This window comes from Cloeon dipterum, chromosome 3 (genome assembly GCF_949628265.1).
Source record: "Cloeon dipterum chromosome 3, ieCloDipt1.1, whole genome shotgun sequence".
In the NCBI taxonomy this organism is placed as follows: Eukaryota; Metazoa; Arthropoda; class Insecta; order Ephemeroptera; family Baetidae; genus Cloeon; species Cloeon dipterum.
Window position 1 is genome coordinate 13,209,088 of NC_088788.1, and position 27,984 is coordinate 13,237,071.

At 38.8% G+C, this 27,984-nt stretch overlaps 7 protein-coding genes across 17 annotated transcripts; 3 read left to right on the forward strand and 4 right to left on the reverse strand.

Annotated features, from left to right (window-relative positions):
• The first annotated feature begins 18 nt into the window (after positions 1-18).
• Positions 19-2,893, forward strand: LOC135938717 (uncharacterized). The gene is made up of 8 exons (XM_065482596.1): positions 19-170; positions 267-646; positions 702-835; positions 902-1,006; positions 1,070-1,292; positions 1,341-1,582; positions 1,642-1,786; positions 1,843-2,893. The coding sequence occupies exons 2-8, from the start codon at positions 281-283 to the stop codon at positions 1,948-1,950; spliced, it is 1,323 nt and encodes a 440-aa protein (XP_065338668.1). The 5' UTR covers positions 19-170; positions 267-280; the 3' UTR covers positions 1,951-2,893.
• LOC135938715 (klaroid protein-like) lies at positions 1,984-11,241 on the reverse strand. Of its 4 annotated transcripts, none has more exons than XM_065482592.1 (13): positions 11,081-11,241; positions 10,224-10,379; positions 9,995-10,160; positions 9,607-9,935; positions 6,250-6,620; positions 5,672-5,866; positions 4,337-4,647; positions 4,122-4,286; positions 3,696-4,068; positions 3,441-3,644; positions 3,260-3,387; positions 2,949-3,209; positions 1,984-2,892 (listed from the first exon to the last, which is right to left on the reverse strand). In XM_065482592.1, the coding sequence occupies exons 2-13, from the start codon at positions 10,349-10,351 to the stop codon at positions 2,785-2,787; spliced, it is 2,739 nt and encodes a 912-aa protein (XP_065338664.1). In that variant the 5' UTR covers positions 10,352-10,379; positions 11,081-11,241; the 3' UTR covers positions 1,984-2,784. The 4 variants fall into 4 exon arrangements, with proteins under 4 accessions (XP_065338664.1, XP_065338666.1, XP_065338665.1 ...); XM_065482594.1 differs by lacking the exon at positions 11,081-11,241 and adding an exon at positions 11,011-11,058; XM_065482593.1 differs by lacking the exon at positions 11,081-11,241 and adding an exon at positions 10,970-10,991.
• A 176-nt stretch (positions 11,242-11,417) lies between these two features.
• On the forward strand, positions 11,418-12,655 carry LOC135938718 (dnaJ homolog subfamily C member 17). Its single transcript, XM_065482598.1, has 2 exons — positions 11,418-11,579; positions 11,751-12,655. The coding sequence occupies exon 2, from the start codon at positions 11,786-11,788 to the stop codon at positions 12,635-12,637; it is 852 nt and encodes a 283-aa protein (XP_065338670.1). The 5' UTR covers positions 11,418-11,579; positions 11,751-11,785; the 3' UTR covers positions 12,638-12,655.
• Positions 12,656-13,405: 750 nt separating this feature from the next.
• On the reverse strand, positions 13,406-14,964 carry sta (stubarista 40S ribosomal protein SA). The gene is made up of 3 exons (XM_065484853.1): positions 14,880-14,964; positions 14,041-14,564; positions 13,406-13,911 (listed from the first exon to the last, which is right to left on the reverse strand). The coding sequence occupies exons 2-3, from the start codon at positions 14,536-14,538 to the stop codon at positions 13,465-13,467; spliced, it is 945 nt and encodes a 314-aa protein (XP_065340925.1). The 5' UTR covers positions 14,539-14,564; positions 14,880-14,964; the 3' UTR covers positions 13,406-13,464.
• Positions 14,965-15,571: 607 nt separating this feature from the next.
• On the reverse strand, positions 15,572-19,819 carry drk (growth factor receptor-bound protein 2 drk). The gene is made up of 5 exons (XM_065482333.1): positions 19,424-19,819; positions 18,803-18,900; positions 18,465-18,584; positions 18,236-18,401; positions 15,572-17,164 (listed from the first exon to the last, which is right to left on the reverse strand). Exons 1-5 carry the CDS (start codon positions 19,499-19,501, stop codon positions 16,991-16,993), a joined length of 636 nt encoding a protein of 211 aa, XP_065338405.1. The 5' UTR covers positions 19,502-19,819; the 3' UTR covers positions 15,572-16,990.
• Positions 19,820-20,057: 238 nt separating this feature from the next.
• Positions 20,058-27,729, forward strand: Ctu2 (Cytosolic thiouridylase subunit 2). Of its 7 annotated transcripts, XM_065482324.1 has the most exons (10): positions 20,058-20,211; positions 20,444-20,542; positions 20,666-20,740; positions 20,798-21,003; positions 21,071-21,305; positions 21,359-21,494; positions 21,545-21,679; positions 21,730-22,056; positions 22,118-22,244; positions 26,107-26,221. In XM_065482324.1, exons 2-9 carry the CDS (start codon positions 20,481-20,483, stop codon positions 22,226-22,228), a joined length of 1,287 nt encoding a protein of 428 aa, XP_065338396.1. In that variant the 5' UTR covers positions 20,058-20,211; positions 20,444-20,480; the 3' UTR covers positions 22,229-22,244; positions 26,107-26,221. The 7 variants fall into 7 exon arrangements, with proteins under 7 accessions (XP_065338396.1, XP_065338398.1, XP_065338400.1 ...); XM_065482326.1 differs by lacking the exons at positions 20,058-20,211; positions 20,444-20,542; positions 20,666-20,740; ... (3 more) ...; positions 21,545-21,679; positions 21,730-22,056 and adding an exon at positions 27,155-27,728 and having other exon boundaries at positions 26,107-27,094; XM_065482328.1 differs by lacking the exons at positions 20,058-20,211; positions 20,444-20,542; positions 20,666-20,740; ... (4 more) ...; positions 21,730-22,056; positions 22,118-22,244 and adding exons at positions 24,873-25,005; positions 27,155-27,726 and having other exon boundaries at positions 26,107-27,094.
• LOC135938593 (serine/threonine-protein kinase Nek9-like) lies at positions 22,248-24,798 on the reverse strand. Of its 2 annotated transcripts, none has more exons than XM_065482331.1 (9): positions 24,653-24,798; positions 24,323-24,475; positions 23,474-23,615; positions 23,333-23,418; positions 23,103-23,280; positions 22,914-23,049; positions 22,671-22,863; positions 22,501-22,615; positions 22,248-22,445 (listed from the first exon to the last, which is right to left on the reverse strand). In XM_065482331.1, the coding sequence occupies exons 2-9, from the start codon at positions 24,458-24,460 to the stop codon at positions 22,282-22,284; spliced, it is 1,152 nt and encodes a 383-aa protein (XP_065338403.1). In that variant the 5' UTR covers positions 24,461-24,475; positions 24,653-24,798; the 3' UTR covers positions 22,248-22,281. The 2 variants fall into 2 exon arrangements, with proteins under 2 accessions (XP_065338403.1, XP_065338402.1); XM_065482330.1 differs by lacking the exon at positions 24,653-24,798 and adding an exon at positions 24,600-24,642.
• Positions 27,730-27,984: the final 255 nt, after the last annotated feature.

Genomic DNA, 27,984 nt, shown 5'->3' on the forward strand with positions numbered 1-27,984 from the left:
TGTTCCAAAATATTCGCACGATCTGAATTGGCGCCAAGCTGACAATGTCAAATCAGATGTTCATGATTGTAGCATTCAGCATTATGGAATAAGGACAAACAGAGAGGTTTTGTTTTGCACCATTTTTTGTTCATTTTGGTTGAAACAAAAATCAATACATATATATATTGGTAAGGGATTGAAACACTTTATATATTATTTATGTTAACTAATAAGTAAGTAATACATCATTATTATGTTATACATATTTCTTTTTCTGTCCATAGCCTGGATATTTGCAATGGAACCTGTGGAAATTCTCAATCGTAAGGTACAAATCCAAGAAAAATATTTGACCCGGCTCCAGTCCATTCACAACAATGTCCAAGAAACGTCAAAAGCAGCAAAGCTGGAACTGGACGCATCCAGAGAGAGGTCAGAAAGAAGCGAACAAGAGTTGCAGGAGACGTATTTTGAGTGCAAACTTGCTGTGTCTAAGCTGGGACACCATTTAAACTCTCTGCACCAGCAATGCTCCCAGCTGAACAATTCTTTGTGTTCTAAAGATGCGCAACTCCTGTGTCGCCTACCTCTTGAGGAATTGCGAGGTTCTAGAAACGCAGTTGAAAATGACTTGAAACTATTTATTATGAAACAGTTCCAAAAGGTAGTTTTCATTCAGATGTTCAAAACAAAATAAATTTGGCAAATCTTTGTTTCAGAAAAGTGGGGAAACTCTCCCAAATGCAAATTCTATAAGGGGTCAGCCAGGGCTTCAATATTCCCATCTGATCATTGGCACAGATAAAACCAAATTTGATCAACAGTGCCGGGATCTTGAAAGACTGCAGCTTGAGTATGTTGTAACAATCATCATCATCATGTGCAAATTAAAATTTCTGTCTTGCATGTATATTTTCAGCCTTGGAGAAACTTTGATGAATATTAAAATAAATGACGCAAAAAATAAAGCCTTAAAGGCAGCAATCAATTTCATCAAAACTCAACCTAAAGTCAGTGACGCCAGGTAAAAGCCCAACATAGCTGATTGATTTAAATAACCTCATATTTTTTCTCTTCCTCTTCACAGCCAGCAACCATCAGTAACAACTGCTAGTTCAATCATGTGTTTAAAAAATGATATCAAACAGGCAGCTGCTGCGAATGCTGCCAACAAGGCCAACATTATTTCTTTGGGAAGTCTTACTGTGAAAGAAACTAGACTGAAATACTGCCTAGACAGGTTAAAATTGGTACACAAGCTAATGAAGAAGCAGATAGGAGTGGACAAAATAGTCTATCACACCATGCTGGTAACTTCTTGTAACATTAGTCAATGGAATGAAAAATAATTTTATCAGGCGGAGTCCAAGCTAACTCAAGAAGCGAGCAGTTTTCTGAAGGCTGTCAGTACGCACTTCAAAAAAGAGACAGATGCTTTAGCTCTAGCTGTTGAATCACTGGAGGCTGTAAAAGCGAATGCCTCGCCAGCAACAGATTCCGGACTGGATTTGAAAGAATATCCTAGGACCCGCGACTTCAACTGCAAGAGTGAAGAAATTGTGCAACTTTTGACCCAGCATGTCAAAATTCTGCAAAATCAGTAAGTTGACATCAGATTTTTGTAAACTAATTGTAAGCTCATAGATGGTTTACTATTAGTGTTGATTTGCTGGATCATAGCGGAAATGAGATCAGTGGAGTTCAATTGCCAATGCTAGACACTTCAGTTCATGAGCTGGAGAAGTTGCATGCTGATTTTAAATCAGATGTCGAAAGTTGCATTTTGGATTTCACAAAGACAAAGGTATGTTTCAACATTTAAATAACATTTGATCATAAATCTAAGTGGTTGTAATATAGGGCCGCATGAAGATGTGCCAGAATATGAAACCACCTGTTGACTTGTGGCAAATTTTCCTAACTGAACCAGACAAACTCGCAGGATACTTGTCTCAAGATGCGGATTAATGTCAATTTTCAAATTTGATTAAAACTCATATATTTTAAATAAATTAAGGCTGATTGGTAGATTCCAATTTTTAATTGGGTTATTCATCAGAAAAATGTCAATTTAAGTCTAGCAAATTTCCATCAAAACATTATTTTCCAAAAATTAAATTCTTCAAAACAAATTCTATGACTAGCAATACACCTAAACAATATTGCTGAATACATAAATGTACAATACATGATAATTAGTAGATTGCCACAACATAGTTGTTATAAACAAAATTTGAGTCGCTTAGTATCTCCGTCAAGGAACATGATATACACTTTGTTATCAAAATGGTTAACACAAAATTACAACAGTAAAGATATAATGTACGCAAACACTTTGGAATCAACAGTTACAATCAGATCAATTCCTACAGAACGAGCTAAATTAAAAAAGTTAAAACGATATGCAGGGCGATTTGAACAAAATCATATTGATTTGATTATTACAAAATGACTGTTAGTAGCAATCCCAATACTTTACAATAGTTCCAAAATCAATTGTAGCCATATTTAAAAATAGCACCTAAGCACGGTCGAAGCACTATGTAGCAAACAAACTGTCTTCAAAATAGGTGCTCCTATGTGTGCTGCTGCAGCATGAGGAAATTTCGCGTCGGCACACGTTTTTCTTGTGGACCGACTGAGGATCACAGCCGAGGACGGAGGTTTCTACACAAGTTTGTTAGTTTTTTTTCTGGTGCGTATTTCTTTGAGAAGTCTCAGCAACTAAATAGTCTAGTGTTGTACTTGTTGGGCATTTGCTTTCTTTGGTGCCTCATTGAACAACTTGAATTTGCACTTCAATTAAACGGGCACGCCATGCACCCTAAAGCGATAAATGCATGTGTACTCCAAATGCCCGTGGTTTGATTCAATTCGTAGCTCAACCTTCTGGTAGGAGTCATGCTCAACCTATAATAAATATATTAAACTCTTGAAACTTGAGGAGAAAGGATTTAAGTTGTTACCAAAATTTCAAACGTTTGCAGTGCTTGTCCGTTATCAACGTAAGTAAACGAGCCCAGCTGAATTGGGTCTGTATCCTGGTCCTCTTTGAAGCCCCAAATAGAGAAGTCTTTTGGGGCCGAGTCTATATTGCCGTTGAGTGATATGGTTTTGGGGATGTGCTCCATAGTGACCGCTGTCAAGTGTATTTTCTTGGACAGCTCAATCAATATGATGCCAGTTGCGCCTTTGAAAGCGTAACAATCTCCAGGGTTCACACTTGGCTGGAAAAACAATTTTAGGACGCAAATGATAAGTAGAATTCTGTAATAACCTGTATGATTGATCTTGGATTGTTTGGTTTGTGCACTCTTTGGTAGAGCCAGTCCATTCCCAAATAGTAGGTGAAAGCATTTCTCTCGTCGTAGCTTTCAGTGCAACGAGTCGTGAGTATCATCCCACCTAAGGAGGCCATAAAATATTAATAAGTCTAGAGAGCAGAATGCTATATTTACCAGATGACTCCAATGCATAATCAGGTAGGTTAGTCTTGTCAGCGTCAAATGCAGCAATCTGCTGCCTAATCAGGGCGATCAGTTTCTCGTCAGAGGTATCCCATTGAACACCAACGTTTGTGGCAGTTGAGGTCTTGAGATGCCGGAGTTCTGCTAATTCTTTGGCTGCTGCTTCCATTTTAGAATCTATGTTTGCAAGTATCTCTGCAAAATTCAGGTTAGAGGTGAAGAAGTTATATATTGAACAAAACATACTTTCTTGAGCCGCTTTGAGATCGATCTCAAGCTTCTGGATCCTCTCCCTCAGTTTCTCAGTCAGTTCTGACTGGCTCTGAATCAAGTCAGCAGCTACATGACTTTGGTCAGCCTGCGACATGGCATCAATTTTTCCCTGTAGCTGAACAATTTCCGCCTGCATTTTGTCACAACAGTCAGAGCTGCCCAAAATGTGAGAGTAGTGCTGCTGCAGCTCTTCCTCGATGTGATCGATCTTGCCCCCAATCGAAGCCAGCAGCTGGCTTTTTTCTTCATTCTTTTCAACACCACTACTCAAAACCTCCAACTTCTCATCAAGAGCAGAAATATCCCCTGATATCTTTTGGAACACCAAGGCCTGAGATTTTATGTCCTTGAAAAGTTTATTTCAAAATAAAATTTTTGAGATATTTAGGAAATTATTACTTCTGTAAATGATGCTTGTTTGTTCTGCAGATTTTGAAAAGCTGACGTACCCAGCACCCTCAAGGCCAGCTCTTCAATATCTATATTATTTTCGTAGACCAAGGCAGGATTGGCATTGTACACAATCGGAACTTTTGAGTTTTCAGATTCAGAGGGGGATTCGCCCTGAAAAAGGAAAGTCAGGTCAAGTTCAAGAAAGCATATGAGAACAGTACCGTCATTTCCACTGACTGAAACAGAGGTTCTTGAATCTTTGCAGCGAGGGAGGACCCCACAGCTCCAAACCAGCCACAAAAATATATTGCCACTTGAAACGGAGCAGCCAACACACTGAGGAGGAAGTTCAAAAGAGCAGAGGTAAACTCGACGAGCCATTGCCAGGGCACCACAGCAATCTGTACAGTGCGCTGCCAAAAATTCAACACCGAATCCAAGATGAGGGTGCCAGTCTTGTGCATATAGTTGCTGCTGTCATGCAGGAGGCTGCTGCTCTCGTAGAGATCAGTCAAATAGGAACACCATCCCACTGCAAACACAATCAAGTGTTAATGGAAACCATGAAGTGCAGACTTGAACCATTAGGGAGGAGGATTGTGAGATAGGATTTATTTACAAAAGCAAAGCCACTCACCATGTTTGAGATACATAACACAGGTTCCACGTGGGGAGAAAATAAAACTAGCTATTTCCTCCTCCCAGGTCAAGTCATGTATTTTTGAAACAACAATATCCTGACAGTGTCCAAGACAAACCGTTTATTTTCTAAATCCCAACATGCATACAGATATAATTAATATATATTCTGATACATTTTGATCATCCATGGATTGGGTAACACAAATAAATTTATTTAGTTTTGGCTATGTCCAAACTATAGCTTAAAATACTTTTAGTTTCAACAGAATTTGTCAAAAATTATTATCAATGACACCAGTCTCTGCGACTTTAATCAAATAATTAGTTCAGAGCTATAAACTGAAAAAAAACAACCACCAAAACCAATGTTAGTCGAAGAAAGATGAATATTTTGAGTGCATTTACACTGGTTGATCATTCAAAAGGCACTTTATAAGCCACCTTATTCCACATAAAGCCACTATGAAACAACCAAATGTGCGAACTAATACAGGCGATTTTGCTTTTAGCAATGTAAGTTACGGTGAGATAAGTGAGTTTAATTAGTTAATGGTCATTTGATTCGATAATTAAAATGGCTAAGCTGCGACTGGTTCTTCAACAGAGACTACATTCTCAACAGCTGGCTCCACTACTTCAGTATCAACAACAGATCCTTGTTCGTTATCGGCCAATTCAAGCCAGGTTGGCCAAGTAAAGACATTTTTTAAATCAATTTCATCATATCTATCCAGAGCAATCTGATAGTAGGCCAGAGAAGATTTTTTCACGCCTTCAGTGATGTCAAAAAAGTTTTCCGAAAAATCCCCTTGGAACTTAGTGAGCCTCTCGGCCACATCCCCCTTCACGTTGTTGAAATCACCTGAAAAAGTTAATTAAGTGAAAACAAAATGACTAAACACAAACAATCAAACCTGTGTAAACAGCATAGGCCAGCAGCAGCAAAAGGAGAAGGCCAAGCAATTTTCCCCAGTTGCGGGAAAGGCCGCCCCAGATCATCAGAAATAAGGCGGCAATCTTCTGTTTCCAGGTGATAGCCTCCTCAGTAGCAAAGTTGTCAGAAACCACAGTTTCTCTGTAGTAATAGTAGGATTTGGTTTCCCTTTCATCTATGTTGACAAAAAATAAAACAAATACACAGATAAGTTAATACATGTTTTTGAAATTATCAGATATATTGCGCTACAAAAGACAAAATATAAAAATGCAACAAATAATATCATTACTTGTGATGAGGGATAAACAATCGGACTAGTCCTTGTTGGCTGATATTGGTATTTTTGTTTGTGTCGACATGTTTCATCTACGACTGGCGCTATTATCATGAGGGTTTCTAAAACGTAGGCTCTCATGACCCAACATGACTAGGGCACCAGTTGGACATGCCAAGAAAAATAAAAATCTCAACTTTAACCAACGAGGACAAGTCAACTATTTCTCCTTAATTGGAAATTAATGCCTTCCTTGAGTTAAAATTTCAAATCATACTTACTTGTGTTTCTAACAGCAGAAAAGGCAGCTTTGATCCTGTTGGCCAGATATGAAACCCCTCCGATAAGGGCACCAAAGGTGTAGGTGTATATGAAGATGAAGAAGGTCTTTACTGCCAGGGAAACACGCTGCCAAATGCTGAACTGCTGCAAAGTCTCCTCTTTGTAGTATCTCCTTGGATCCACATACTCTTCTGAGTCGGAGTCCTCTCGGGCCAAGTTGTAGCTGAAGTTTCGTTGCATTTTTGACACAGACGATAAGTACGAGCCGAGCGGCCTTCTGGACAGATTTGGCATGTTGTAAAAGCCAGGGGCGATTTCATACCTCTGATCAGACAGTGGCGAGTAGGTGTAGTCGGTCTTTTTGTAGTAGCTGAAACAACAACGGTGATCACTTATATTAGCAGCCATTGAAGAAATCATAATAAAAGATGCGTTGAGGCTTAGGGTTATCACATGAGCATTCTTGAGATGGAGAAATTTCAAGTATGGGGCGCTGAATTTTGGGTATTTTAAAAATTCATGTGCCTCAATAAAAGTTCTCAGGTTTGTTTTGAGAGACAACTCGTCTAACAACATCACTACTAATCAACGACCTCTATTACAATGAGTAGCGTAATCTGCATGACACTCTAAAGCGATTGATTTCAACGGACTGGAATATTGAATAATCCAATTCTCTGGGAAAAAAAGAGTGTTTTAACTCACTTCAAGTCGACGCCCATTTCTCACAGCGTAGATTAATCCAGTTTAAGCACAAAAACAAGCACAAAGGTGCAGGTGATCCAGCGACCTGAGCACAACTAATGAAAACTGTCTTGAGCGCTGACAAAATTCAAGCTCGGTCTCTTACTCTCCTGACTTTCAAAAGTTCAAGTTCACACTATCTGTATGTCGTTTCCAGAAATGGGCACAGCATAGAAAATGAATTGTTGACTTGCAAACAAGGCTGCACTTGAAAACGAGTGAGAAAAGAGAGAAAAACTTTATGTGGCACGCAAGCAAGCTACTCTACTCTCTCGACCAAATTAAACTAAAAAAGGTATCGAAGCACTTGGCCGGCCGACTGGCCGCAGAGCCATAAACTCAATGAGCCGCAAGGGCAATTTCTCTGACGCCCACGTTTAACTGCTGGGGCACTTGCACACGCCTTTAAGGATATTCGAGATTGTAAATTTCTGATTTCGCTCTCCAAACACTACAAACAATGCCTTTCTTAAGAGCACAGCGGTAAGCTGATGTAGAAGCGTGTGTTGGAACTCAAATAATAGTAAATAAATGGCCGGATACAGAGTGCTCCAGGAAACATTAAGCACTGGGTTAAGTTACATGAGATATTATGTAGCCCAATTGGCATGTAATGTGAGCTTAATTAGAATTGAAATATTGACAGTTCAAGTCATGTGATATGCGTTGATATTATTTTGCATGAAATTGCAGTTTTTGTTGCTGTCAGCAAGTAATCAGCAATTAGTTTTTTTAGATTTTAATCGCAAGCTTTCAAGCATTAACTTGTCAATGAATAGGAATTAAAATTTCCTTAAAATAAACGTATATGCAAGAAAAAATATTGATAATTTTCCATATTCTAGGAAAAGAATATGAAAAGTGATACCTGACAATAATAATAGAAATACAAGATGACACTGGCAACGGTATGAAAACAACGCTTAGTACTGGCAAGTTGTAAGAGGAAGTATACTGCATCAATTTGAATACTGGAGAGAGACGGTGGCCTCGGCAGTAGTAATAAAATGTTATATGGGCATGTCAAAGAAATACGCTCGAAAAGACCAGGAATCTCATGAAGAATTTCTGATTCTCCACTCTTTCCGCGATTCACATGAAGCTTGTGCGAAAAAATCGCAAGAAAATCACAGATGAATAATTTTTGAATCGCATATGGCTCATTGTCATAACAGTTTGCGAGGCCGCATTTCCATGGTAACGTAATCGCAATTGACTTGACTCTGCCGATTAGACCTTCTAAAGCCGCAGCATAATTAATACGCTAGTAAAGTGACCTAACCTGTTCACATTCAATATTTTATCATGATTAGAAATAACACAAATAAGTTACTCAACACTCAAGAATATTCATGACATCAAAATCAACTCCTGGAAGTTGCGTGGATATTTACATTCAGTGACATCATGCACCGAACACCAAAAGGAAAGCCAGGATAAAAAGTAAACTTGGCGTGTAAAGCGCTCAACCGTGGTGAAAAATGCGACGTAGGCGTCGCTCATGTTTTGCATTCAAAGTAGATTTGCAACTGTGAAGGTACATGGCGAAAGTTGTTGAACTATCTGTTAGTGCTCCGAGTTCAAACAAACAAATTATAATCACAAACAACTTTTATTTGTAATTTCTTTCAATTATATACTTGAAAAAAATAAAATTTATGATGATACGAAAATATGTATGGGTTTCCCATCATCAAAGGAATGGATTATATATGTATTTTTCAACCCAATCACATCGCATTGAATTCATATTTAATTTAATTTACTTAATTCATTAGTGAATATCAGCCTGCATAGCAATAAATAAATAGTAAGTGAACTCCTGCTGTCTACACGCCATAACTCCAAGAAAAACTAATAGGTCTGCCAACTGCTCAAATCAGTAACTTTCAAAATATATTTTATGTTGGTACATAAGGTTTAATCAATTTTTCGAAGGTGTCAGAATCAGAATTGTGATGAGTCACTCATTGTTTTCTCGCGTGCCAGTGTGCATTAAACGCTCAAAGTGGGGCAGAGACAGTTTTTAATTCATCCAGCAGACCCACCCCTTTAACACCGTTCGCTCAAGTCACGCTGCACCTCCCCTAGTGGGTCTAAAAATATCGCGGCGGGCCCACAGAGTGAGATCACCAGAATAAAAACACAATGCAGGCAGGCATTGCAGAATTGTGGATAAGGGGATAATTTTCAACCTGGGGGCCGTAGCGGTATTTTAATAATGGTATTTTTGGAGCACTTAACAAAAAATACGCTTGGGGGATATACATCAGAGATGAATCTGTTGTTTGAGCTTGGAGATTAAATAGAACTGTGAATCCTTATCTCCCGTGAGCTCATCACTTTTATGGCACCAAACAAGAAGAGTGAGCGCAAAATGCCTATCGCTATCACAAACTAGTGGGCATTCAAGCGTAATATTGTTAAAAATGTGTGGTTATCTATTGTTTGGTACTTCAATTTGCAGTTTTTTCGTTAAAGATGCTAGCTAACTTGGAGAGCGGCCAACAATTGCAACCGCCTCCTTACGAAATCACTAAATACGCGCTGCTTTCACAACATTAGAATAATTAAAATTGTGCGAACGGAAAAAAACATGCAATGGTACTCACTTCCACCACTCGCCAATGTTGCGGTAGAATTTCAAGAAGACTGAGTTTTCTGTGTCAATTTGGCCGTTCAGAGCTTCTTCGTAAAGTTTCCTTGCTTGAGGGCTAGCTTTCGGGGAACTCTTGGTCGACCTGTAAGCATCCAGGCTGGGCACATTTCTTGACGAAGCCTTGGACCTTTTTGTGCTGGTAGAGGCCACAATCTCATCCTGTGATGCCTCTGATTGATGACTAATTGATTTCTTTTTGGCCGCAGAGCCATTTGTGGTGGATTTTTTAGCAGGTGTCTTCGTTGCTCTGCGAGGTTTGTCTTCTGCAGTCTTTGAAGTTTTCTGCAGACAAATTGTGTGAATCAATATCTAAGAGCGTCTTTAGTTGAAATATTATTCACCTTCTTTTTCTTCTCTTGGCTGACATTTATGGCATTTTGCTGTGCTTCCAAGGAAAGGTTGTTGTTCACTCCAACATCACCATTCCTTGAATAGGTCTGGGACACAGAGGAGCTCATGGAGACTTCATTCTGCCCTTCGATGACCACTTCCCTGATGGCTTGAAACCTGGGTTAATAAATTTTTTTGTTAAATTTATCATAGCAAAATATGTAATGATATTGAACAAACCTTTCGATTCTGTACGTGGCTTCCCTCATTCCTTGCAGTCGTTCAACTTCTGCAGGTGCAACACTCAATGATGGAGTTGTGGAGCGGGATCTACTGCTCCTCCGCACGGAGCGCGTTTCTTCTTCCATTATCCTGATCCTCTACGACAAGGTCAAGCTGGAGGAGTAAATCGTAGGTCATGTCTTATTCAATGTTGGGGGAGAATACATTAAGATACACATTGGTCAATTATTTACTGCTTGGGCGCTAACTTATCACTTATCTACAGCGATTTTTTGTTCACGGCAGTCGTAAACAAACGTCAATTAAAATTAAATTTTATCATGTTATCCCCAGAAAGACAAATAAATCGTACTGGGCTACTAAAACTTAAGCAGTTTTATTGAATACTTGAGGTAAAAATTTGGTTTTGTATTTTTAAAATGGGAAGTCAAGATATTATCGATTTTATAATCAGTCTATGTAAGATACGCAGAAACCGCAGAAACTAATATCAACAGTTCTCATCGTCTAATTTTGCCTTGAAGCAATACACACAAAATTGATTAGAAATAAACTGATAAAGATAAAATTTGACCGAGAAGCACAACCGTTTATGTAATAGCCCTAATTTTGCACATTAAAATAATGTTTCTCTACCTGTACAAAAATAATTCCACAAGCCCTCCGTAAGATATTATATTATGGATAGAAACACAACACAAACACTGGCACACTGCTCATTAAAGAGGTTTTAAATCGGGCACCTTTATAACTTTGGATATTTCCATAAGATATAGATGGATACCATAAGGATACCGGTGGTCCTTTTGGCCAAAATAGAGTTTTGTTTATGATGAAATTAAATTATTTCATACCTAAAATACTAGTGGACGCCACTCCTCCCACCTCGGTTGCAAGTAGTGCCGCTCACGACGTCACCGACATGAACAGCACACAAAAGGTGGAGTGGAGAGCTAAGCAATGCACTGGCTGGACTGGTGGGAGACGTGAGCTGCCGACTAGTAGGGGGTCATGCTTTTGGTTACGGGTGCTCATGCCTCATGCTTCCCTATGTTTAAAACCGCGACTTCGCGTGAGTGACGTAATAAGAGCGTTTGGTTGGTGCTCTTGCCCCTCATAGCACTCCCCTTTCTGATTTCTGTTAGTTTTTAAATTTTGTTGGCAGCACTTAATATTGTTTATTATTTTCGTCTAATTTTGCATTTTTGAGCGTAGACTCAGACTGGCACAGACAGACTGGCGCAAGCCCGCAAGGTACGAAAAAAATTGTACCGGTCAACACCAATATTTTGGATACATATTTTCCATATTTTGAGCTTTGAGCTGCTTGTTGGAACCAGGTTAGAACTGCAGGTAAGAACAACATTATGTACGTACATAGATTGAATACATAATAATCTATGAGTAGTTCTTTTTTATAATAGATACCATGTACATACATTACATACATATTTCCACCCCCTGATCTTTCTATTTTTGTCTTTCACATTTCTTTTGAAATTCATGGCCTCTTCATATTTTCAGATTCAACTCCAACTCAGGCTAAACCATCACTAATCATGTCAAAGGACGAGAATATTGAGGACTTAGAGATCTACTCGATTTTAAACGTTGCTGAAGATGCATCTGTGGACGAAATAAAAAAGGCCTACAGGAAAGCTGCCCTGCAGTGCCATCCTGACAAAAACCCGGACAACCCAAATGCAGCCAAGCAATTTATCCAGTTGGCTTCGATTCTAAAGCTGCTCTTGGATCCAGCTTCAAGGAAGACATATGATTCGCTTAGGAAAGCAAGACTCCAGGCAAAACTACGCGTTGAGAGACAAGACTCGAAAAGGAGGAAACTCCGGGAGGACCTTGAAAGGCGAGAACGGGAAAGTGCTAGCAACAAATACGACCGCCGGACTGAAGAGGAAAGGTTGAAAGCGGAAATTGAAAGATTGAGAAAAGAAAATGCAAGACATCTAGAGGAAGAAGTTGCAGCAATGCAGAAAAAGCTATTGGAAGAAATCGAAGAAGAAGCTAAGAGGGCAGCAACAGAGTCGTCAATATACAGGATAAAGCTGAAGTGGAAAAAGTCCAACCCTAGTTACAATCAAGAGACTTTAACAGAACTGTTTTCCAAGTTTGGCCCTTTGTCGGCCATCGTGGTGTCGAAAAAAGGTGGATCAGCTCTTTTAGAGTACAGTGACATTCACATAGCAAGACTATCAGCTCAACACGCAGCTGGTATGCCAGGAAACCCTTTGGAGGTCAATCCGATTGGCTGGTCTTTACAAGAGCCAATTCCAGAACCTGTTGCTGATGAAATGGATGATGATGACTATGAGGAACTAGTATTTAAAAAGATGCGAGCTGCACAAGCATATCAATCTCAAAATAGTAGTACTTGTGGTTCAACTAATGAATAAATATTTCTATTCTAAAAATTTTTTTAATTGGATTGTAAACAAACCACCTGATTCTTGTGGGATAATAGATTTATAGTCAGTGGTAAATTTTTGCCCCATAACTATTTTAAGTGCTGTGGAGCTCAAAAGGAATACCATTTTTAGATACAATAAAATTTGGAAATTACAAAACCAGTTGTACAATAAAATTGTTAGTCATTATATTATTAGCTAAGACAACGAGATGATTCAATTTTTACTGGCTAGAAAAGTTAAAAATTTATATTTTGGCTCGAAAATGGCCTGTCAATTGCCGACTAGAAGTTACCTTAACTCCATATTTCCATTGAGTGATTAACTTGTCTGATATAAAAACATCAGTTTTTCTTTCATTTCAAACTGATCAATATTTCGTCCACGATTAAAATTGAAACGAGTATTTTGGCTAAAACCTTAATAGCGCAGTTCAGAGCCCAGAGCAGCAATAAAATGTTTCATTTTGTAAGTTTCAAATTTGGCCTGATTCATTAAATTGGTCTCAAGGTAATACAAACGTAAGTTCACATAAAATCGTATTTAATCAATTTGGATATTTGTAACAATTTTTTTTATCTAGAATCTACTTATTACTACATTAAATTTTAAATTTTCAACCTCTCTTCAAATGAATTCAAAACGATTCAAAATGTTTAGTTCAAACATAATTCCTAGATGGTTTCCTGCCCTTGCTCATTACACAGAGCTTGCTATGTTTAGATAGGGGAGATTGCCAAAATGTAAACGAAATGCTTAAATTTCAGGCGCACATTTTATTGCAAGCCTACAGAAGATACACCACGCGATGCGCTTTAATTCCAGCTGTTGGAACCAGCACCACCCCAGTCGGAGGTGGGAGCGGGAGCTGCAGGGGCAGGTGCGCTCCAGTCATCTCCAACCTGGGTAGCCCAGTCCTCGTTGGCGTTGTAGGCCGTGATGGGAGCAGCAGCGGCGGGACCAGCAGTTGCGGCAGCCGCGGTGGCAGCAGGAATCGCCACTGGGCCTTCCTCGCTCCAGCTGGGAATGGGTTGCTCGGTAGCAGCAACGACCTCACCGCCCCAGTTCTCGGTGGGAGCTTCAACCTTGGGCGCCACAGCGAGTTCCTTGCTTGCTTGTTCCTCCTTCTCGGCTTCTTCAGGGTCACGGTAGAAGAAGAGATCGACCACGACGTCCCACTTGTTCTCGCGCAGGATGGTTCCACGCAGGCGGAGCACCTCACGCGCCAGCAGCCACCACAGGAGACCAATGGAGTGGATGGACTGTGAAAAGTTAATTTAAAAATTAATATAATAATATTGTGCATAACAAATTTTGATTTAAATTAAAATTGTAAATCTAAATGATGCATAATTATACATAATATAATATATCTCCTCATGCAAATATACCTTGTTGTTGCCGGGAATGGCGATGTCAACAAAGCGCAGGGGCGAATCGGTGTTGCAGAAGGCGATGACCGGAATGTTAACATAAGAAGCCTCAGTGATGGGCTGGTGGTCAGTGTATGGGTCGGTCACGACGAGGAGTCTGGGCTCGCGGAATGCAGCCTGGATCTGGTTGGTGAACGCACCAGGGGTGAAACGTCCAGCAATGGGTGTGGCGCCAGTGTGAGCGGCGAATTTGAGCACGGCCCTCTGTCCATAAGGACGGGATGAGATGACGAACACCTCAGAGGGATGCTCGATGGCGGCAATGGCCCTGGCAGCCAAGAGCAGCTTTTCCCAGGTGCGTCGCAAGTTCAGGATGTAGACGCCATCCTGGCGACGCTTGTAGATGTATTGTTCCATCTGGATGTCCTTCTTGTCTGTGCCCAGGTGGGTGGTCGCGGCCAACATCTTGGTCACGTCCTCCTCCTTCAGGGCCAACACGTCTGATCCTCCCGACATCTCTACGTTGGTTATAGAACAGCAACCTGTAGATTCGAGAGATATGTATTAGGTTAATGTGAGCGAAAGGATAATAAATCTTCTATCTTCAATAAATTATTGAAGCTTTGTGATTAGCCGGGAGAAGAAAAATGGTCGCCACGTGGTACAAGCGACTCGAGCGTGTGTACATACTGTATTTCGGCTTGGCTTTTTAAATTGAGTTGATTACAAAAATCTTAAATTAAGTATTACATGAGAATAATAAACTATTATTTTTTCAAATTAAGCCAAATATACCAAAAAATACTTTAAAAACGGGGAAAAACTACCAAAATATTCTGGAGCAAGAGGAAACTTACGTTTGTCAATGCCACAGGGAGTTTACAGTGAGAGAATCGGAGGTACCACTATAACCAACTTCATTTATTTTAACCTGAATATTTTTCAGTCATAGATTGAAAATTAAATCAATTGATGGTGCTCGGTTTATTAAAAATTTAACCAATCTTTATTTACTATGAATTTGCAGTTGTTAACGATATATCTTTCTAATCTCTTCCCTTTTAGTAAATTGTTGCATTGAGTAAATTTAAATTTTGGCGCGAAAAATGTTGTTCTTTCTGTATGCGATGGTTGCGATATTATATGAGGGAAAAACTATAATAAAAAAGATATTAATATGGTTTTACTATAATACATATTTTCTTATTAAAATTAAGTGTCAAATAAAGTCATCGCAAACGAAGAAAACTAACAAATTTTAAAAAGGGAAATCATTTTATGAGCTGACATGAGTAAATCAAAAATTATATATAACTGTTCTGAATTGTCTTCTTCTTGTTGTTGGTTTAACTATAGTGCAGCAGCTATATCCATTTTAATTAATTAATCATTACGTAGGTTAGAACGAAAGTAGAAAATTTTTTGCTGTTTGTTAAAAATAGACTTTTTCGTGCTTTGTGCCTACTATAAAATTGACATTTTAATAATTCACTTTCAATCATTTTTAATTTGCTTGTAGTAGATGTTGGTTTCTAATAAAATTGTCATATTCCTTACAATGATATCATTACTTTATTGACATTGAAGAGTAAGTAAATTATTTACACATCCGCTCCGGGAAAACCAATCCGAACATTACTGTTTTAGAAAATCTGGTACATAAGACATAGTTATAAACTCTGCTGAGGCAGAGCAGCCTCACAATCAAAATATATAGTGTATATTGCAGCATTTTGAGCCTTCACAACGCTTTGTCTTCATTCCTCTTTTGTCTCGCAGTAGAGAAGCATTTTGTTACGTCCAACAAACTGTGGCATTGCATTAGATCAATCCATTATAGAAATTAGTTTTGCAGGCTAAATTTTGCGCGTTTGTAACAACAGAATTAAAATTCTCCCCTTACTTTTTACAACTCATTAACATCCAACGTGGTGCATTCAACATATCTTAAAGCCGATCAATAAACTATTATTATCACTAATTTACATAGTCATACTTGCTATGAGATTGCATAAAAAATTTATACAAAAATTTGCCTCTTTCGTCATCATAATTATAGCACACTTTCCATCACGTTTTTTAAAGAATGGCAGGTTATTCTCACGTTGAAATTAAACGAAATACGTATTTATGCACCAAACCACACAAAAAAGAAATCAATAATTGTCAGTTACGGCTGTGTTTCTGGAAACGATTCAGGTAGTGCCGATTGGTTTAATTTGGTCACTACCACAATATTTTAGTCAGACTTAGTACTTCTTGACACTTCCATCGCCAGCAAGTTAAGGGCGTATCATCATTGTAGTTATGTCTTAACAATTGCGTCAGTTTGTGGCTATTTAAATTACACTGTTCTGTTTGCCAGAGCGTGTTTCCAGCCCTGTGTAAATGGTAGAATGTGGCATGTTTATGATGGTGCGAGAATGATTTCTGCAGCAGAGAGGAGGTGAAAAGACAGATTAATTGGCCAAAATATTTTAAAATTGATGTGCGAGCAAAAATGAGATTTTCCCTAGGTAAATATTGCACTTGCAGGAGTTTCAATCATAACATGCGTTGTATGGTTAATAGAAATGCAAAAGAACTTCGGAAATAATAAATTGTGAAATGCCCAGATATATTATTATGAAATTATGAAATCGCTACAATGAAGCAAAAGGTGAAGAAATTACATCATGAGAAACGATAAGAGCTTAAAAAGAAAGTTATTGTGACTGAGTTGGCAGAAAAAATATACAAACTAAATTCCTTGTTGTACTTCTGCTTAATACTAATTATGAGAGCGCAGGAAAATTATTTTACGACGAAACAGGCAAAAGTAGGAGCCTGGGTAGTATTTTGACCACAAAAATTGTCAGATATATCAATTATTCAAGGCACCAAATGAAATGGGGCTGCTAACGGGTAAGGAGATACAGTTACAAGAATCGAAAAGGCGCAGCACAAGGGGGTGAGGAAGGAAGCGTCTCTACGAGTGATAACCAGTTACGTAGGTGGCAGGAAAGAGGCCCTTGCGGGGGCCTATTTCTCCACTCCACCAGTGTTTGTCAGCACGGTCGGTGACAGTGATGACATCTCCTCGGCGAAATTCCAACTCTCCAGGCTCCTGTGGCGTGAAGTCATACAAAGCTTGCACGAGGCACTGAAACAAATCAAATTAAAATTACATGAAATGCACACAACAAACAAATATATTTGTTTTTTATGAACTTAAAATAAAATTAGAAAACTCATGCAGACAAATATATAATTTTCCTTCTTGATTTTTTTTAAAGAGAAGACTACTATGATTTTACTATTTATAATAGCTTGAAACCAATGTGAATTAATTGGCAAGGAAGTTGTATCACAAGATGAGTGGCGGGGTTAAAAAATGTAATGTTGCCCTCTTTTAATTTGTACTGAACGAAGAGTGTAATCATAATTTTCTACGCCTGGTGATTATGAACCCTCTTTAATATAATCTTCTTAATGAATTTGGTTTAAATGGGAATGGTCCAGTAAAAAGAACAAGTTACTTTTTTCCTCAATTGTTAACTTTTAACAGCTCATTCTGACCAAATCCAGAGACAGTAGAACTAAGTGTTTAATTTTCTTACGGTATTAAATGAAACAGCTACTTGTAAGGAGTACTTTTTCAGATTAAAATCAAGCGTTATGATAAAATACATTAAAAGGATCCTTGACAACCACCAAACCAATTAAGATAAAGGAAAGTACATGGATTTGAGTGGGGAATAAAACACATTATACTCTTGGATATGGGAGTGTAGTAACACCTAAGAAATTTTGTGAAATTCATTTATCACCGAAATACCGTCGAAAAATAGTGCATGAGAATCCAGCATTATTAAACATTGTGGGATATTAAGAATGGCAAGTGTTTAGAACGATTTGGTTAACCAAATGAGCCAGAATTGATCAACTGATAAAGATAATTTTCATTTTGATCATTGAGCTGTTTGTATAAGGAAACCAGGAACAAGATCCCATTATTATGCATTTTAATGATGACGAAACATTGGTTTGGTCGCTTTTTACACCAAACACTTTCTGGTAATTCGGCTCATATCAAGTATGTTCTTCTTATCTCCTTTATAACCTTTTAGCTACGTTAAAAGTAATTTTTTCATCCTCCATACGTCAAAGATAAAATCTTTAAACACCAAGAGCAAAGGACAAAATCATCATGATAAAAAAGATGGATAGCTACCTCTTCTGGGACCATGTCTCGCAATTTTACATCTTGAGAGCGAGAAACTGATGCTGTGCGATGGTACTCGACAAGCTCGTTCAGACTATTAAACTTAACAACCCAAAGGAAGAATTTGCCTTGTGCATCTCTCAGTACTTTGAAGTGTTGCACTCCATCTGAGCATCTGAAATTTTTAAATTGATCATGAACGACTGGCACATTGTCTGGAGCTATATATTTGACTTACTTTACTGATAACGAAAAGTCACCAGGTGAACTTTCGCTGACTCTGATAAGGAAGGCTCCTTCGTGTTTGTTGGAGAGGAGTTTTTCAGCATCCGCTCTTGTGATTCTTCCATAATACCACCTAGGAAATTCACGTTGATATTAGTTCAGGATTGCGTGAATGAATATTTCTCTTTGCACCCATTTTGTGTGAATTGTACAACAGTAACACGCTGAGATAGAATCGCACACATTTTGTGTGTGAATAGGACACTTAAATTAATGTGCATTTATTCACACAAAAATGTGTGTAGTATAGGATCACTCAGCATGAGTATAACTACTTCATTATTGGCTTACTCGTGAGGTTTCATTTCAATGTAATTGCTGGGGATAAGTCCTTCTCTGGAATCCAGTTCTGCCCTGTACCAATTCATGTCGTCTTCCATATTTAGAATCTGAAATTGAAAAAAGCATTGTGCAGAAACCAATCACATTAAATCTGAAAATATTAGCAAAAACAACATAGATGTGCATAAAAATAAAAACTAGTGAGCTCTCAAAGGTAGAATATTATAAAAGTTTGTCATCACATTAAAAAATTTAAGCGTCGGTAAGAGTATAAATGGCTATACAAGAAAAGGATTTGAGTTATTTTCGGTGTCTCTGTTCGGGGGGTTGATTTCCTTTTTCATAAGGCTAGAAGCGATACAATCATAACTCTTGAGGTGGGGTCTAACAAAATCAACAGAACCATATAGCGCAACATGAGGATGGACAACACGATTATTTAATATTAGCGACGTATTAATTTAGTTTATCTATGTGTATGCCTCGTATAATATATATTCTGCCATCTGAGCACTTACAGGATGATGAGACAAAATTGATTTGATTCAGGCGTGCAAATCATACAGTAAGCTGTGCGCTTTTACATCTCCGGCTCAAATGTTTTGCAAGATTTTTGGCGTCAATACAAACCTTTAAAACTTGTCCTTTTCGGAAGCTCAGCTCATCCTCCGCTGTTGCATTGAAGTCGTGTTTTGCTTGTGCTTCCATAGTGCTTGAATTTGCGACAATCTGCGATTTCCGTGAATATGTGTGTAAGTTGAGTCACAAAAGAAGGAAGTCAAGGAAAACTCCCCAAAAGGATTCACACACCCTTCCACAGAAAAGCCGTATATCCAGTTCACAAATAGCTTTTCTCCAACTTACACTTACAAAACTGTATTAAAATTCAGTCCGAATTCTGCTGAATGCCAGATAACTGATCGAAAATGTTTAAATCACGGCAAAAGCTGAAAAAACAACAACAGGATCTCAATCACTTTAGAACTCCATTAGAACCTCCCCCACTCCTCCATCGTCTTCTGACGGCTCTTTCGACAACCTGCGTATTCCTGCGCGTCGATGAGTAATACCATTAAATTCTGGTAAATTGTGCGATTAGGTTCCAACCAATCGATCAGCAATTTTTTGATAAAACTTAATTATTTGATCATGTGAAGAATTCATAAAATTCTGTATTCTAAAATAAGTATTTTTCATCTAAAATATAGTTCTATTTGCTTACGCGGATGCGAACACTAAATTTAATATTTCCCTTCATGTTGCCACATTTCTGAAGCAAAGGTGGTAAATACGCAAGAAACCAAAGAGCAACGCTGCAGCAATGAGGAAAGCAAAGCAGCAAAGAAGCATTCTGAGCAACCAGTCGTTGTGGTAGTTCACATAATACACCACAAGCACAGCACATGAATCATAACAAGGTGAACTGATCCTCTAATCCCGGTCGCTTTGACGAAATTTTATTTCGAAACTTTTCCTATCTACTCATGTTGAGAAAATTGTTACATACGCATGACAGTGAAAATTTCGAAAAATGTTCATTTCATTTTTTCGTGTTCGTAATATTTACATATTTATGTAATTATTGCCTTTTCTCTTTTACTGGATTATGTTAGATAATATTAAAATTTAATCCCTGATTTCTTTCCTTAGTTGGTCTTGGTGAACTATTGAAGGGACGTATGGTATAATGTGCAGCACTGGCGGCGATGACGGGGAAACCCTTTTAAATCCCAAGCCACCACTTCCAGAGTATGTTCAAGTCGTTAAAATTGGAGTGAACCAAAGGCTTCAAATTATTTGGAATTTCATTCTACTTGATTTGTTGACTTTCGTTTAATAACTGTAAAGTAACTAACTAATATTTATTTGTAGGAAAGGCACGCTCTGTAGGAAGTGTAAAACATCAAAGGCCCAAGTAATTTTGCAAATTAAAGACGCTTACTGCAAGTATAATATTCATTATTAATTGTTTTAAATGGTATTTAATACTTTGGTAATTTTTAGGGAGTGTTTGATTGCGCTTTGCAACCACAAGTTCCGTGCAATTTTAGGCAAGAGCAGGATCTTTGGAAATGAACAAAAGTCTGTGCTAGTTGCTTTTTCTGGCAGTGCGTCAAGCTTGGCTCTACTTAAACTTCTTTCTGACGCTGTGGCAGCTGGTCCATCTCACCGAAGAATAATGGCTTGTCCAAAAATAATTTACATCGATGGTAAGAAGCAGTTCAAGCTCTACTAGTTTAATATTGAAAACTCTCTGATTTTGGATTCTCCTTGCAGAGGGTGCTTTGCTGGGAATGTCTGCAGAGGAGAGACTCACTAAATGCAAAGAAATATTGGAAGTGACAGCCGGATTTGGATTTCCTGTGTATGCTGTGCCTTTAAATGTCCAGGATAGTAGTCCAGTTGATATAACAAATTACGAAATCCATGGAAACACCGATGATAAACTTAAATCGTTATTTGAGAGTGTAAGTGACACCACAAGCAAGTTGGACCTCCTTAACCGTTTGAGGTATTTAAAGAACGTTGTAAATATGATTGTATATCTCATCATCTACATTGTAGATGCAACGTGCTATCAAGTTGTGCTCAACAGTTGAAAACGTCTTTAGTTATGCTGGCTGACAACTCCACTTCGGTGGCTGTGAAAATTCTGTCAGGGGTATCATTAGGAAAAGGTGCATCGATATCACTTGAGACCGTAAGAGCCGAACTGTTTATCATGAGTTTTTATTTATGCTGCAATTTTAGGGATTTTCTGACAGCAGACATTCTGATGTGACTTTCCTTAGACCACTCAGGGATTTCACCAGCAAGGAGGCGACCATTTTTAGCATCTTCAGTGGCTGTCCGAAATCAGTGTTTGTTCCTTCACTTCTCACCATGGTAAATGAATAATGCCATTTATTGGAGTGATACCAATGTTGGAATTTTAGTCGAAAATGGACAGCAGCATTCAGCGCCTCACGGAAACCTTTATAGTGAATCTGCAAAACGAGTTCCCGTCGACTGTGTCCACTGTTTACAGAACAGGGGAAAAGTTTTGCTCTACGCCTAGCAATCAACCATGCGCATTTTGCCTGGGTCCATTGGACACGGTGCATAAGCCATGCAGTGCCTTGGAGGCCACTGACTTTTCAAGAGAATTGTCAACTGGCAAGAAGCCCGAGTCTAGTTGTGGGTCTTGTGACTGCAAGAACAAACTGCGTTCAACTTTGGTTCAAACTCTGTGCTACTCTTGCCGCCTCATAGTTTGTAGTGTGGTAAGTTTCGCTTAACCACAGCTCAATTCATCAAAAAATCTTAAATTTACTTTATTTTAAGGATAATCCAGAGTTGCTGCCTTCAACTGTTCTGGAGAACGCCAGAGAGGCGCAGTCTTTTTCCAAGATGAAGTCCCAGATTGAAGAATTTCTTATATCTGAGGGTGAATAAACAGAATAATGGAAAGGTACAGTATTTTATTTCTCCCAAGTGCTTTTACTCTTTTATTTTCCAAACAAAAATATTGAGCTCCAATCACTTGCAATAATATCGGATACTTTACCCTTCGGTAGTCGAATTGAAACTAGTTTGTCTTCTTTTTCGCTGCAATTTTGCTTTCCTAGCTGACCAAACTTTAACAAGCCACAACCCCACACAGTGGAATCATCTAAAAATCAAGTAATGCTAAGATTTGTACAAACTGATGAAATAATAATGCGCACCAGCTAAAACAAGGGTATGAGCAGATCCACATGCGATTCTCCTCACTCCAATTTGGAAGTCTAAAAGCACAGGCTCAGCTTGCACAGTGACTGATGACTCTATGGTCTGTAAATCCTGTTTGACATATTTTAAGAAACTCAAGCGCAAAGTAGCCCATTGAAAAACTCACCTTAAGATCGGGACATGGTAATCCTAACTGTCCATGTTTGTTCCAACCCCACACATACAAATCTCCTTCAGAAGTGAGGGCCACATTGTGCCACTTGCCGCAAGCAATCTGAATGATATTCAAACCACCAAGGGCTGGTATCCTCTCAGGCAGAGGTTCATCTTGCAATGTGCCGCGACCTAACTGTCCCTTACTAATATTTAATTTAAAAAGCTGTCAAAAAAGCAGAATGGATTTACTGACAGAGAACTTCCCCAGGAGTAGACCTCCTTCTCTTCTGTAGCTGCTATGCAATGCTCTTCTCCACAGTCAAAAGAAAAAACAGTCCCAGGAATCTTCACCTGCATTTCGTCCTCCTCCATTAGGTTAAAAATTTGTCCTAGCACAGGCGGTTTCAGTTCATAGTTATAATTTGATGTTATAGCGCCTCACCTTTCCCTGTCAAGCAGTAAACTGTATTTCTGCAAGTTTTCACACGTCTTATCGTCTCCTTTGCGTCACAAATTCTTCTTAAAACCCTGTTTTTGATGAATTCCCATTCGTCTTTAGCAGACAAGCCGTATAGTCCATCATCTGCGATGCCACATATTGATCCAAAGGCATACGTGATCTTCACACGCGGTTATTACGCTTAGCATTTCTTAATTTAGTGAATATCTTACGCTATTGAATTTGATCTTCAGAGGTATTTGTACTGTTAAGCTTATTTTCCCTACGCCTTCTCTAAATCCACGTAATTGGAGTTGCCCTGTTGATCAAAATTAGTGTGTCAATTTAAAGTCTCAAATTAATATAAAACTCACTTTGGTCATCTATCCATGCCACAGAGCTTAAATTACAAATAACTGAGTTGAGATTTTCAGTTAATAAAACTGGACTCCAACACACTAAACTTGACAAACTCGAAATCTGCCCAAAAGAGTTCGCTCCCAGATAAAAGCAAACCTGGAATCATAAATTATAGACACAGTCATTTTCAAATAATATTTTATTGATATTCTTCTGTGTGAATACACAATTCTTTTAAGTTACAAAAAAATAGCATGATTAAGTATTTAATTTTTTGATCATTCCAATCATCATGAGGATATGCTCATTTGGAAATTAATGTCCTTTTTGTTAGGACAAACTGTTACAAAAAGCTACACGTTACAATATTTAATGCGCGTGTGCCCCATCAAGTGAGTTCTCAGAACTTTCAGAGACTTGAACTGAGATTTGCAAAGAGTACAGTCATACAAAGTTGACTCACTGAGTTGGTCATTTTTGACCACGCACTTTGCAGGCAAGTGACCTTGCAATGCAGAGCTGCTTGAGAACTTTTGCCCACAGATAGAGCACCTCAGAGACATGTCATGATTTTCTACTTCATGGGAATGCAGTTTGGATTCAGACTTGAAAACAAATTGACATTGGTAGCATTTAAAGACAGTCTCTTTCTGGGCTTTGTTGTGAATACTCAGCTGTTTTAATTTGTGAGTGGCTAAGTGCTTGGTCAACTTGCTCTTCTCATCGCACTGAAAGTCGCAGGAGGTGCATTTGAGGCGTGTGCGGCCTGAGTGGTCATACAAATGGCGTGACAATTCACTTTGACCAAAACAAATTTTGGGGCAGAAGGTGCATTTATATCTCGATGGGTGTTTCGTCCTTACAGACTTCTCTTCGGCCGGGTTTCGACCATGTTTGAGCCTCTTCACGTGGGTCCTGACATGAATTTCTAGATCTTTCTTAGAGCTGCAGGGCTTCTGGCAAATGTCGCATTCCACGCGTGCATCAGCCTGGGAATCCATGATATCCAGTCCAGCCTACAAATATTTTTCAATTTTACATATATGTACACAAAAGAAAAAATCACGAGCACAGATAATAATTAATGTAAATTTAATGTAGTGAGTTTTAGGTCTGTGAGTGGGACCTAAACTATGATACACAACAAGAGAAGCGAAAGAGCGGCAGCAACTGTGGCCTGTCGTTTTACTCACAATCAGTCTCAGTAGTCCAGTAGTCTGAAGAATCAAGAGAAGATAAAGCGTCTTCTGGCTTCTTCTTGGCAGTTCTTGGTTCAGTTCAGTTCAGTTGTTTCGGTTCATGCCATTCTCCTCCTTCCTTTTTCCCTTCAGCTTGAATGATGAATGATTGGCGATTGGCTAGTTGTTTTCCTTTGCTCTAAACCAGTGAGATCATCAATTTGCTTCATGAGCTTTTACCATTGGTTGTTGACAATGTTTACCAAAAAGTCCGCGACTTTTGAATCAAACAGGTGTCCGCCGGCGACCGACGACCTTGTTGAAGTCTGATTCTCGCCGACTTTGAAATGATATAACTGGATTATCTTGTAAGTTTTCTCGTTCATAAGAATTTATCACGGCTAGCATTATATGCATGTATATTAGATTGGAATGCCTTCCAAATCGATCGATATTGGGATTTATTAAAACATTTTTTCTCGCGAGTTCTTGCAAAAGAACATGCGCCTGCTGTGCAGCGGATGGTAGCTGTGTGCTAAATATCCGAATTTTTCCTCTCGCAACGATCACACTATGGACCCATCAATGTTAATTTTCAACTTGTTAATGTATGTATGTAGTTCTGATTGTCTTCTAATATTTATTCATGTTTTTCCAATGACCTGCAATATCATTCTTTTTAACCGCAGTTTTGCGAACAATATTAAATATTTTAGCACCGCTGAAATTAAGGAAATTAAGTTCAAAACGATCAAAACAAACTATAATTCCATAGTGCGCCATATCTTTCTGCTTTGGTGAGAGAGGTATTATGTATTGTATTAATTTGGACTTTGGACATTTGGAGAACTCACCATTTGGACACCCCCTTCTCCTCTTTTATTTGCATTAAAAATAACTTAATTTAATAATTTTCCACTCCAACGCATTAAGTTTGATCCCTTTGGGGACAATCGCAAAAATTTAGTGACTGTTATACCGCAACAGCAGCTAATTTAAATTTTAAAATGATGCTCATCATTTATCTAAATTGCTTCCTATTACATATCATACACGTAACAAAATTTGAACAGCAATAATTGAAGCGGTTGGTTCCAAAAACACATGATGACCTCAGCAGCCACTCTTCACACATCATACTTCTCAAACATCTTGGAGTCTTTATATTATATATGTACGAAAATGAAACCTGTGATGATGCAACCTCGCAAACATTTGTGTTTTCCCCTACCAAAAAATAGCAAGCGCGCGATCTCAGATGACACAAGCGGAGGCAACGATTTTTCTACTAATCCTTTTCCAACGCGATAACAGCAAAAGGAGTCGCGCAAGTAAATCAACAAAACATCACAAACAGCATTTTTATCTCAAGTCAGGCGAATTTTCTAACAAAATTTACAACGTTCTAATGTGTCCCGTCGTTAGGAAAGCGCCGTCAAAATTAACACCGGCATGTTTAATTTTTTCAGGGCCTACTTCGTCCGCAGCAAGGCAGACAACGACGAGACGATGCCGTCGGGCAGGCGGGCCAAGAAAAAGCAGCAGAAACGAAACCGAAAACGACGCCAGTTGCTCGAGAGGTCTCGCAGGAGCAGGGATGACCTCATCAACTCTGCCCTGGAGGAGACGGACGTCGTGGCCTTCGTGCCGACGCCCAGGAGCGTCCTCAATCGCTCGCACCGCTCATCCTTCTGTGACGTGACAGATGGGCCCATCTTTGGTACTCCCGCAGGAGACAGCAAGGCCAGAGGACGCACCCTCTTCATCAACAGCACCCCGAGGCGGAGGATCAGTTACTCGCCGTCACCTAGCAGGTTCCGCAGCCCCCAGAGGCCCACCTCGCAGCTGTTTAAACCTGTCATCACCGTTGAGGAGGCAAAGCTGTGCGGCGGTGAAGAGACTGACACTGCTCCCTTGCAACTGGCGTGCATCACTAGCTCAACAGATAAACCCGAAAAGACAGTTTCAAAGCTATTCGACGGAAGCTGCGTGAAAGGTGCTTTTGTGACGCTCCTAAACACTGTGACTGCGTACTTCTGGAAAATCTACTTGTCATTCACCACAGCTACAGTTACCAGAACTAAGAAGCATGATTGCAGTGGAGACGCAGCACTAACTGCAAAATTGGACCAAATTCTGCTATGTATCAGTGAAATTAGCATCAAACAGGATAAATTCAACGAGAGACAGGAAAATCTATTCAACAGACTATCCGTTTTGGAGGCAAAAATGTCTAGCTCAGCCCCAATTGCAATTCGGGCACTGTCTTCAGGAGGACCACCCCCGCCCCCGCCGCCTCCACCACCCATGCCCATCTTCAAAGCTGCAGAACCCCTCGAAATTATCAAAAAACCTCATAACCAACTGGCAGTTAAAGACAAAGGGCCATCAAGACCAAGCATCACACTCGAGGATATACTAGGAGTTCAGCTGAAGAAAACCCCTGCTGTGAGACCAGTAAGTATTTTTGTTCTGTGCTCACAATGCACTCATATTGATCATGAATATATTTTTCAGTACTCTGATAGAACTCCCTCAAAAGGATCAGGACTAAAGGGTCCATTGGTGTCTGTAGACATGATTCGATCTGTGAAGCTGAAGCCAACAACAATGCGTCGACAGAGTTTGGAACGACCCCTTCAAACACCAAGCTCGATTTTTTTTCTCTCACGAAACCCAAGCATATTTACCGAAACTGAAAGTGAACTGAAAATTTAACGTGTCGTGATCTAAGATTGAACTGTTTTAAGAATGGGACAAAGTGATAATAGCTAATAACAAAAACTGCTTAATAGCATCAACACAAAATCATTTCATTTTAAGGTTAGCTTTATTTACACTTTAACTGAACTTCAATGACTGTTCCTTAATGGTGTTCTTTTAACATTTTAACTTTAGGTCCTAACATTGACCTTTGTCAAATTTCACAAATTGTTCATCTGATGTGATGGCAAGCATATTGCTTGCTTTACAGAGATCGATTATGTCAATCATGATTGATGTAAGAGAGGATTACTCAATCTCGTAATGTGCTTCAGCTGAATGGATTATGTTAATAATATGCTTTGCAGAATTACGGAAAGGTATAATCAATTAAAAATTTCTACAAAACTAAGTTAGTTCATATTTCAAACACAATAATTCCCATTGCTTCCATTTTCGAGATTTTATTACATATTTTAACGCTAGATTCAAAGTCTTATTTCCCAGCAAAAAAAAGCTCTATATGGGAGCAGAGATGAAAACTTAAAATATAATGAGATTTCTGCTTTCAAAAAGAGCTAAATTATAAAGAATTGCTTACATCTCCATTAAATTTTATTATTTTATTTAATTTAAAAGAATGA